Raw genomic sequence first — 11,238 nt, forward strand, 5'->3', positions numbered from 1 at the left:
GTACTATATTAAAAACTAAAATTTATTTGTTTGTAAGCTTAAAATAGATTTTTATTAACCATATATTATTTAAAATGCTTTCCTAGTGATAAGTAGATTCGGAGACAGGTAAATTCGACTTACGTCGTTTTTCGACTTATGTCGTTTTCCTGGAACCAATTACCGACGTAAGGCGAAGTATACCTGTAAATACCTTGTATGAAATCTTGATCTGCTGCAAGTGAGTCAGACACGAAAGAAGACAGTTCTGGATGACAGTTCTTATTTCCACAGTTCTTAGTTAACTAGATATTAGGCGAGGAGATATCCAAATATTTTAGCACAGGAAAAACTTGAGTGGTCCGATTGAGGAACTGGTGACAACTCCCCTTACTTTGTTGTTCTGTTCTATATTTTGAACTGTTGAAATCGATATTAGGTCAAGAGGTGATGAGAAAGCATCGTTGTCAGGCCTGAGAACTAAACAGATGTTTTTCTCCCAGGTGTGAAAGTTGACAGTTATTTATCAAGTTTATAGTTACCATATTATGAACAAATGATGTAAACACACAAGTCTGGATTCGGTTCCTCACATATTTAAATAGTAATCAATGTTTCAAATAAATATTTTTGATAAAGATTTTATTTTGTTTTTAATTTAAAGGGAAGACCAAACAGTAATATTGAATCAGAAAAACTGAATGATGAAAGTAATTCAGTAGCAACCTGTGATTCTTCTTTATCTATTTTGCCACCATCAGTTAATGTAAGTAATTTTTTTAATTCATTTTTTACAGCAGAAAAAAAAATGTTCTTACCCTCCTATATTATAAAAATAATTTTTCTATTCCTCATACAGAAAGTTATTTTTATAATAAAAATAGATTTTTACATATAGCACTAGTACACTGAGTTATGTATGAAGTCAACTTTTTTTATGTTCATTATGGGTGAACTTAACTTTCAATTGAATGACCATCATAGATAAAAGATAGGGAATGACTTTCTAACTCAGACTATCATAAGAAAACTAAATTTTCTGAATATTCAAAATTCCAGTCTCTTGTAACAGATGACCATGATGATAAAGGTGTCAGTCTGCTGTTCTGTGGATTTTAAATTTGAATCTGGATCAGAAATCACAAAATTTTTCATGTATAATCTGTCCTAGACTGTCTATGAAAAATAGACCTATCCCTTATCATCTAGCTGCTCCATTGTGATTCTGCAGAACACATGATGGGAATGGACTTTTTCTTTCCCTGTGGGCACTAAAAGGGAAGACCCTTTTAGTGCCCACAGTGCAGGAAAGAAAAAGTTAAAAACTAAAAAAGTCTCTTGTGCATTTTCATGCAACCATCTGCCAACACTTTTAAAATAATTTATTACAGTAAAATCGTAATCAGTTGAAGTTTAAAAAGAAAAACACCAACTTTAAATTAAAGAGTTTCAAGTTAATGAGCCTTAACATCTAATTTTCTCAAATTTTTCTGTGACTATAAATTTCCCATTGTCATGCCATTTATCAAGAATCTGTTCAAAGAATGATTATAAAAGTGTATAGTTTACGGTACTTTTGAGGATATTGTCAAGTCCCCCTTGTATCCCAATCAGAATGCTGGTAATACAATATCTAAAAGGATATTGACATAAAGTTGTAACGGCATGGTATTATTTTCAGCATGGAGCCATAGTGTTTATTTATCTTAATCATCTGGATAAAGTGGATCTGGAAGGATCATAGACCTATCAAAGGGTGAGAGTACATGGAAAAATAAGTCCAAGTTAAAAATACTGGCAATTTCAGCTTAATGAGACTTATATTCAAAACCCTACACACTGTGTTCAGGACTTGTTGACAGCTTTGAGTTAACACAGTTTGACTTAGCAAGGTTTTTGTGTATTACAAAAAGTATTAATGTTGATAATAAGTATTAAATAAAAATATTTAATATTAATATATTTTCTTTATGTAACAGCAGTGTGGAGATGAAAACAGTAATAAATCACCTAGTCCAAAACCTGATTTAGATGAAAATCAATTAAATGAAATTAGAGGTAATTGTGATAATGATTTAATTCATTTTGAAGATGATAATTCAACATCCTCTCTGAAAGAAAGAAATCCAGATGACTCTAATGAAAATCCTTCAGATATTGATTTTTCTAAAGAATCTAATCAGACTGAAACACATGCTGATGTACCAACTCACCAACACTTTAGTGCTGTAAGTTATTAGAAAAATTAAACACACAAAAATTTATTTATTTTATATTAAATAATAAAACTGAATATTTAAAAAATTTTACTTAAAAAATTGTTTTTTTCCTTTATAGATGTCACATAAAAAAAATGAAAATAATGATAACATTTCTTCAAAATCGGTCGTTTTTAATTGTGGGTCTGCAAAATCTAATGCTTCAGATGCCAAATCTATAAAATCAACAAAAGGAAAAGAAATGAAGATTCATCAGTTAGGTGAAGTCCCCAAATAGTAAGTTTAATTGTGAATTGTATAAATTCAAATTAATTAATTAATAACTATTAGTTTTATTCTAATAATCAGTTACTTTTAATGATAATGCTTTGAGTTTTCCAACTTAAATAATGACAAAGTTCAGCACAACCCAAGTCTTGCCAAAAGTGTATTTTTTCCTACTCTTGGTTTTTTCCCACTTAGAATTATACAATTGAAAGAAAACTGTTTTTGAAATGCATTTTGCAAGTAAGGTTTGGAAAAGAAAAACTAAAAATAAGAAATACAATTTTGACAAGACTTGCATTTTAATGGATTTTCTTTGACTGGAAGTTGGAAAATTTGAATATTATATACAGGGTGTATCAGAATGACGTTTTAAAAATGTGGGGGATTGTACAGGATGAAATTTTGAATGTTTTGATATAAGGAACCTATAGCTGGAAATTTGAACTAAAATGTCTACAGTGGTAGGAAGTGCTTGACTGCCCTTCACTTTGGTAGCTACCCTTCTGTCCATTGACATCATATTATTGCTGCAGATGGAAGATTGTAAACACACAACTATAGTGGTCTAACTGAGCCTGTGTACAGGATGTTGTGTACTTAGTACTTGTCGTCCTTCAGGTCTACAGATTGCATCCACTGGCGCTGTGCTGTAAACACACAACTAGTCAATGTGAGTCCCTTGTGTTCGTAACATCTGTAGGAACAGTTCCTGAGCTTACAGAGTGCATCTTTACAGCATTTAATACCATCAGAGGAGAGCGTGGCATCTTTCAGAGGGTCGGACAAAACATGGTTTGTTGTTGCACATTATGTAACGATGTTGGTGGTTGTCACATTGAACATTTACTCTAAAGTAGTGCAGCCACTGATTCGATATACAGTTTGATTGTACTCTACTGTTTTGTCAATAAAACTTGTCTTAAATACTGTATTCTGCTGCTTCATTTAGCATACCGACTGCATAGAATGTGCAAAGTGCTGTAGAAACATTCCGGCTAAAGGTTCCTTATATCAAAACATTCAAAATTTCATCCTCTACAATCCCCCAAATTTTTAAAATGTCATTCTGCTACACCCTGTATAATGCAGTTCTATTTATAGGGGTCACTCTGGCATTTTATAGCAATCACTCGTTCACCAAACACTTTTTTATTCTCAAAAGTAGAATGTTATTTGCCAGGTTACTTTTTTGCTTACTATGAATTTTTATATCAACATGAAATGAAATGGTGACCAACAATATAAAAATAGTGCATAATTTTTATGAATTTCTCAAACAATTTTATTTTGGTTTGTTAATGGTAAATTGTATTGGATCAAGATCAGTTCATGTTCTCAAATTCTCTTTTTCACCAAGCAACTTTTTTTCTGGACTGTAAAACTTCTGTTATGTTTATAAAGTTTGTTTGATACTGAAGATAGCTAAATTTATATCAAAAACATTAATTGTAAAATATAATTTTTGATAATCTTAAAATAGTGCTTTTGTATTATTTAAAACTAGCTTAATAAACTAATAATTTTATAAATTATGAAATTTGTTAATCTTATAAAATATTTAGGATAAATAATTTCATTATGCAATGAAATAATTCCATTACTTTAATTAAACATACTGAATATATTTTTTTTAAATACTTTATTCTCATCTTAATAAACAAACTCAGTCCTCTCAAGTATAAAATTTGAAATACAGTAGACTCTTTATATTATTGTAATCACAGGTTATGTTGTTAATTGTTTTGAGGATATTAGAATTAATGTAATTTGTCCTAAAACATGTAAATTAATAATCATTATAATTAATAAATTGAGAGTCATGGTAGCGACTTTGCACCAAGTGAAAAGTCACTGAGTGATTATACATACAGGAATCAGAGTTGCTGATTTTTGGGGATTGATTTCTCTGCTCCCCATAGTAAGTGAATATTTGCCTGTAGTAAATGAATATTTCATTTGAAAGATACTTGTTTTCTTAGGTGTGTGCCAATTTTCAGGTTTTTCTTTAAAAGGTGTTGCTGAAATATAAGCAATTGAAAAATGAAAAATTGTCAAAAAAAAAAAAAAAACTGTATTTTCTTCTTCTCTTCATTTGGCATTGCAGATGATTGTAGAGAAAAACTATTGGCTTTAGAAAGCTCAAATTTTAGACTTAACTTTTACTCATTATTAGTGAGATGTTGATAAAACTTCCAGATCAATAGGTCAAAGTTCACAGGGTTCCCCGTAGAACTATTTTACTTTCATCACTTAATTTTATGCTTGTAAGGATAAAATTGTATTTAAACAAATGATTTTCATTCAAAATGTTAGAATAACAAAAGCATAAATTATGCAAATTAAAACATTTTATAATGATTTTACTGTATATTGAACCTTTCAACTGATGGCAATCGTGTCACTAAGCATCGAAGGAACAGTACAGTACAGTACATCATTGTCTTAGTCTTGATTTAATAACAGTCATTAACCAAAAAACAATTGATATCCAAAGAAAACCATTTGAGATGTAAAAATTTGCAGCAAATAAAAAATTACAGCAATTTAGTTAATAATAAAATTTTTTTCTTAAGAGTTTTTGTTTGGTAAAAATAAGCTTTGTGTTTGAAAACAACAGTACCCACAAGATTTTTACCTGTATTAATGGTTTTTACATTTTGCTTTGAAGTGCCTAGCTTATTTTTACCAAAGAAAATTTTTACTCTAAGAAAAACATTTGACTGTCATCTAAATTGATGCAAGTTTTTACTTGATGTAATATATATAATATATATACAGGATGTTTATAAATAAATGGTGCAGTTTTAAAAATTTATAATAAATCTATTTGTTACCTTATATGGGCAAACCTTACAGCATAAGCAGTATCAACTGTCCAAGTTTTTTATGCATTGATCACAATCCTTCAATATTGCACCCATGGTCACACGATACATATCTACACAGTAATCAAATTCTTCCCATATGTGCTGTAGCATGTCCTTCATGATGGTCTGCAGTGCATGCTTTATCCAATCACACAATTCCTCAAGGGACATAGGCATTGATGGTACATAAAATCAGTCTTTAACAAACCCCCACAAAAAGAAATTTCAGGGTGTTAAATCTGGTGAATGGGGTGGCCAGAAGAGCAGGTTGTTGTCTACTGTTGCACCACGTCCAATCCAGTGTTGGTGAAGAACATGATTAAGCATGACAAACAAAGAACAGGTAGCGCATAAAAAACTTGGACAGTTGCTGCTGCTTATGCTGTAAGGTTTGCCCATATAAGGTAATAAATAGATTTATTATTAATTTTTAAAACAGCACCATTCATTTATAAACACCCTGTATATATATATAGGCACAATGATACCAATTCATTTCTAATTGTATTCTTTTTTAAATCTAATTGGAAATTAAATTTAAAGTATTTTACAAAGTGAAATCTGTCTAATTTTGTATAACTAAAGCTATTTTATCCATATGATATCTACAAAATCTGAATTAAAATTATGAAGACTAAAGTGTATTTGTTGAAGTATTAAAAAGTTATTCTTCTAACAATTACATATGTAGAACTTAATAGAAGTAGAGATTTTAAATAATTGCAAAAAGTGATATTCAATTTGTAAAATTTATAAAGTTATAAGTATATTTATATGTATATAATAGCAATTTAAATATTACTAATTTAAAAAAATATATAATAAATTAATTTCATATAGTGAACTGCCATAATGTTATAATTTTTAATCATATTATATTATTATTACTTGAATTATTAACTTCATGCTTTTATTTTAAATATATTGCCTGTCTGATTAATTACTTCTTTCCATTTAATTTAATCAGAGTCAAGATTTAAGTTAGTTAATTAATTTTTGTTAAAGTAATTAGACTTGAGAGAGAAATGTGTGCTGTCTTACCAGTCATGTTATGTTTATTCATAATTTTATGACAAACCTATAAAGGAAGATTTATATTTAATTTAATAGAAATTTTTGTTTAATTCATATATTAAGGAATTTTTATTAAACTAACTGTTAGTGATATAGCATTCAACTACAAACTGGAAATGATAATTCAACTTCTTGGCTGACATCCAAGTTTTTTCATTTTTTTTCAAGTAATCTAAGATACTTAACTTCTGTTAAAATAATTATCCAGATGTTATTTATGTATACATAATTAATCCATTTGATTATTATTCAAGGGATAGGAATGTAACAAATGTTTTTTGTCTTTTAATTTGATATAAAATTTATAAAAACTTTGATTAATTGTTAGTAATTATTAAATGAAATATTGCAATAAATATTTTTTCCCTCACTTTATGAACATTAGAAAGAGAAAATATACCAATATTATTATAATTGTTTATCCTGGAGTATGTATAAAAATTCTAGCTTCAGATCAATTTGTTTTTTTATTCATAATCTCTGCATTTGAAAGAAATTTGAATTAAATAAAAGCTTTCAATATTAATTATAATATAGGACAAGTTCTGATCAAGATACCTGTTGGCCCTACACATTTCAGACTTGTAAGCTCCTGCATGGACTACATACTTTTCAAGTATTTAAGTGTTGTAGGGAATGTGTTCATTATTAGTATTATTATACAGTGATAAAAAAAATGGCAATAGCATATTTAAGGAGGTGTCCAGGACAGCCTGGACCCTCCTTACTTTTGTAAATTACTTAAGAAAAAATTAAATAACTACAGGAAAAAGATTTGAATATGTCAAATGTACTTACTGTATATACATATTTATACAATATCTAAGAGTTCCTCTTCATCCAGTGGTAGTGGCTACATCCACAGTGGTACAGGATAAATGTAGGTTTTCACATTTTAACTTGAGCCCTCACCTAATATTGGTTTAAATTATATTTAAAGTACTACTATATTTTAACTTCACCAAAATGGATGAAATAAACTGATCACATTCTAGCCATATATTCTGATAAGTTATTTTATTTATCAAATTAAAATAGTGTTATAAAATTTTTTTTTTATATTTATTAAATATTTTCCTTTTAAATAAAACGACATTATTTTATAGATTTAAAATCCTCTACAAATCAAATTAAAAAAAATAAAGATTATTTTTAAATAATGCAAACATTTTCAGTTAACAAATAAAGTAACTGTTTAGTTTGGGAAGTTAAACATGTAATAAAATGTTTTAAGTCAGTTATATGATTAATATACAAATACATGTTATGTATTTGTATACATAACATGTATTACAAATACATGTATTTGTATGCTGTATATAAATGAAGAAGATTGTTATGTAATTGATCAAAATTATTTTATCAGTTTTTGAGCTTCCCGAACTAAACAGTTATCTCATTTATATATTTCCCATCAATAATTAGACTTATACAAATGAATAAAACTACTAAACACTTTTAGTTGATTGCAATTTTTGCCTTCAGATGAAATTTTCTGAGTTTTCTTCATATGTCTGAAATCTAAATAGGGGCTAGTTTTCCACAGAAAATGCTCCCAGGTAAAAACTCTTCTTTGACAGATCTTCCAAGTGTTGTATTGCCTTCTCCCATCAATCCACTTATGTATTTATATATCAGCATGGTATCAAGTCCCTCCTTAAAGCTATTTAGATCCTCTAAACCCCTAATAAACATTCCTTTTAAATGTATACATATTAATTAATGTTAAGTTAAAGAAACAACAAAAATAAAAGAATAAATAATTAAAATACACTGAGTTCTCATTATACAGCTTTTTGCTGTAATGATCTGGTTTTATAGCTCAGTTATAAGTCAATATATACTTAACAGGTGTATATATATGGGACAGATATTTACTGATTCAGACACAGTGTGCATCTATCATACAGCAACTATTAAAGCACAGTAAATAAGTTGCCATTTACTAATACATTAAATGTAACAAAGTAATTGTTTATACTGTATTTTATTTTATTCTTTATTATTTTATTACAGAATAAAAAAGAACAGAAATATTTTTATTTATTATTTATGTTGAATTCAATTGACAACATTGTTACAAAATATTAATAAAGTTAGTTTTCATTTGTTTTGACTGCTTGGAAATCGACATAAGTCATGGTATTACTGTATATTTTATAAATTTGGCGATTAATTTAATTTACAGTACATAAAATTTTATATTTTTCCTCGTGTTTTTTTATACAAAATTTTTGTAGAAAGTTAATGTATGGTTTATTATTAGTTTTTTACCAAATGAATCTTGATTCTAATAATTTTTTTCATTTTTACTTACCTGGTTGTTATAAAATATAACATAGAAAAAGTATGATGATCAATCAAATTTTGACTCCTACCCAGTTTTTTTTTTTTTTCTGAAAATTTGACATTCCAGGAACCAAAAATATAAAACCTTATAAAATAAACACATCATGTATATGTGTGCATGTGTTTATTTTGCATTATATATCAGGACATCATGAACCAAAAATTCTGAAATTTGGCAAGATTATTTCTATATATAGGGCATTGATGATGATAATTAAATTTTGGTAGTTAAATGTCAAAGATAGAACAATAGTGAGGTAGTCATTTGTAATATCTCAGAGTCAGATGTAATGAAAATTTTACTCAGTAGCATTTATTCTTGATATAAATGAAAATATACCCATATCACATTATTATCCCAAGGCAATGATTTTTTTATGTATAGAATAATCTTAATTTCATTCAATTACTTTTAAATTTTTTGTTAATTCATATGTGCAAAGTTATTTCCTGGCAGCTTTAAAGCATCCCTATCAACAATTCTCATTAAATTCTGATAACCACAAATACTTTGCCAGGTCAAAGATTTGAATATTCAGGCTAACTAAAAATAATACTTTAACACATTGAGCCAACATTGGCTAAATTTACACAAACAGCAATGTAAAATGAATAAATATACTGAAAAATAAATGCATTGGTAATGACAATTAAAAATTACAAATTTATAATTTTTATACTATGTAGGCCATAAGGCTGAGACTATAAGGTTTCAGCTTGTCTTCACAAGAAATCTGCATTCAAATCTGGCTCATATCCTCATTACTTCATGGATGATTTGGTCAATATGTTAGGCCCTGCTCTCACTACCTGGCCATTCTATTTTAACTAATTAAACCAATGATGTACTAGAAAAATATTTCTTAACCTGTCAGGATTTGTTTATTGAGTTGTCTAGAATTAATTAATTCTAGACAACTCAATAAACAAATTAATCAGCCTTGAGTTGTCTAGAATTAATTAATTCTAGACAACTCAAGGCTGATTAATTTATAATTATTTTATAGCTTGATACAAAGACAGTATGAACAGAAAGAAGAAGAATTGAAGCGAAAGAAGGAAGAAGTGGATCCTTCCATTCCTCTTGGTCACATAGTTTTAAGTGAAGAGGAAAGAATAAGTACATTAGAAAAATTCAAGAAAAGTATGTATACAATTATCCTGTTTAAAACTGTTAACTTAAAAATTGCCAAAGCAATAAAAACATTAATTTGATATCAAATTATTTTATTTTTCTAGATAAAGAAGAATTGTTGCGTGAATATATACATTTACCCGTGTGCTGTGATACTTTAAGAGCAAAGAAAAAAAAGGAATTGCTCGAAAAAGAACTGACCAAAATGGATGAAGGCATCGAAATATTTTCTAAACACAGAGTTCTTATCAAAGTTGACGAATGAGTTAATATTTTAATTAAATACAAATTTTCATACTTGATAAAATGAAATATTCATACATTAGTACATTATTTATTTACAAATTATTAATTTAAAAGCCTCATCACACACCACATANCTTGGAACTTTCGGGAGAAGAAGCCGTCGCGTCCTCGAATTTCCGGGGTTTTATCTGTTTTCTCTCAGATTTCCCTTTCCGATTGGTCTCCCGTCGTCACCTGACGACAATTCGAAACCTTTTGGGGCGCGGGAGAGGTCAAAATCGAAGTTTAATTCGATCTCCCACCGGAAATGATCGACGGACTTACTTTCTTCTATTGTTTAGAAGTTGGCGTCACGTTTTCATAAAATAAAAATCTATTTCTAACTAACATATTATTTTCTCTAAAACAATTATTTTCCGCGAATTTTAGTGAGGGTTTGGACTTGTCCAGAGCCTCACAGAGCTCACCGCCATTTTAAAATGTCGTAACGCAATAACGACATTTTAGCTGGCAGCTCTGGAAGCTGTCAGTCCCTTCTCCCTTTGTTTGCCAAGTGAGGTAACAGTGACACTTGCCTGAGAACTATTTTTCTCTGGCACGCGTTCGGTTTCGTGTTACAACAAAGTTCTTTTTTCGATACATTATTTCAGAGGTATAGAAATTGTTTACAATTCATCCAAATGTTCGCGTAACATCACATGTCTGTTTATAAGATTGATTACAAACATTCAAACAACAATTACGGTCATCAAATAACATCTTAACAACTTAAATGCTCGACAAAAATTTTCTAAAACTTTTTTTTCTCGTTTTTAGACTGAGCAATTCACATAATTCGTAAATCATTCACAAAATTCTATTAAAGCCTAAAAGAGGGACAACCTTTTATCTGTCACACTTAGAAAATCTATGTAAAAGTTTACTTAGGTGCCGTCACTTCCGGTACACGGAGTGTTGACCTAACTTCGAGTTACTTACTTTTGTTGCTGGCTGTATCTCCTTGTTCAAATTTCCAGGGAAAATTTGCCGGAGTATTTTTCAATTATTTGAATCAACTCGATATCTGAGTTTCGGTTCTTCGAACAAGTAACAACTTTGTCAT

General features: G+C 28.9%; 1 protein-coding gene across 3 annotated transcripts in view; it reads left to right on the forward strand.

Moving 5' to 3' along the window:
• LOC111627003 (putative uncharacterized protein DDB_G0287265) overlaps positions 1-10,256 on the forward strand; it is a 23,750-nt gene extending 13,494 nt beyond the window's left edge. For 2 of the 3 annotated variants that reach the window (XM_023370544.1, XM_023370543.1), the window contains exons 4-8: positions 644-745; positions 1,959-2,207; positions 2,317-2,474; positions 9,763-9,899; positions 9,995-10,256. In XM_023370544.1, the coding sequence (XP_023226312.1) occupies positions 644-745; positions 1,959-2,207; positions 2,317-2,474; positions 9,763-9,899; positions 9,995-10,155 (807 nt within the window). In that variant the 3' untranslated portion in view covers positions 10,156-10,256. The remainder of the gene's footprint in view (positions 1-643; positions 746-1,958; positions 2,208-2,316; positions 2,475-9,762; positions 9,900-9,994) is intronic. The other variant, XM_023370545.1, reaches the window with a different exon arrangement.
• Positions 10,257-11,238: the final 982 nt, after the last annotated feature.

This window comes from Centruroides sculpturatus, unplaced genomic scaffold (genome assembly GCF_000671375.1).
Source record: "Centruroides sculpturatus isolate CEXI.00-Female unplaced genomic scaffold, Cexi_2.0 scaffold445, whole genome shotgun sequence".
NCBI lineage: Eukaryota > Metazoa > Arthropoda > Arachnida > Scorpiones > Buthidae > Centruroides > Centruroides sculpturatus.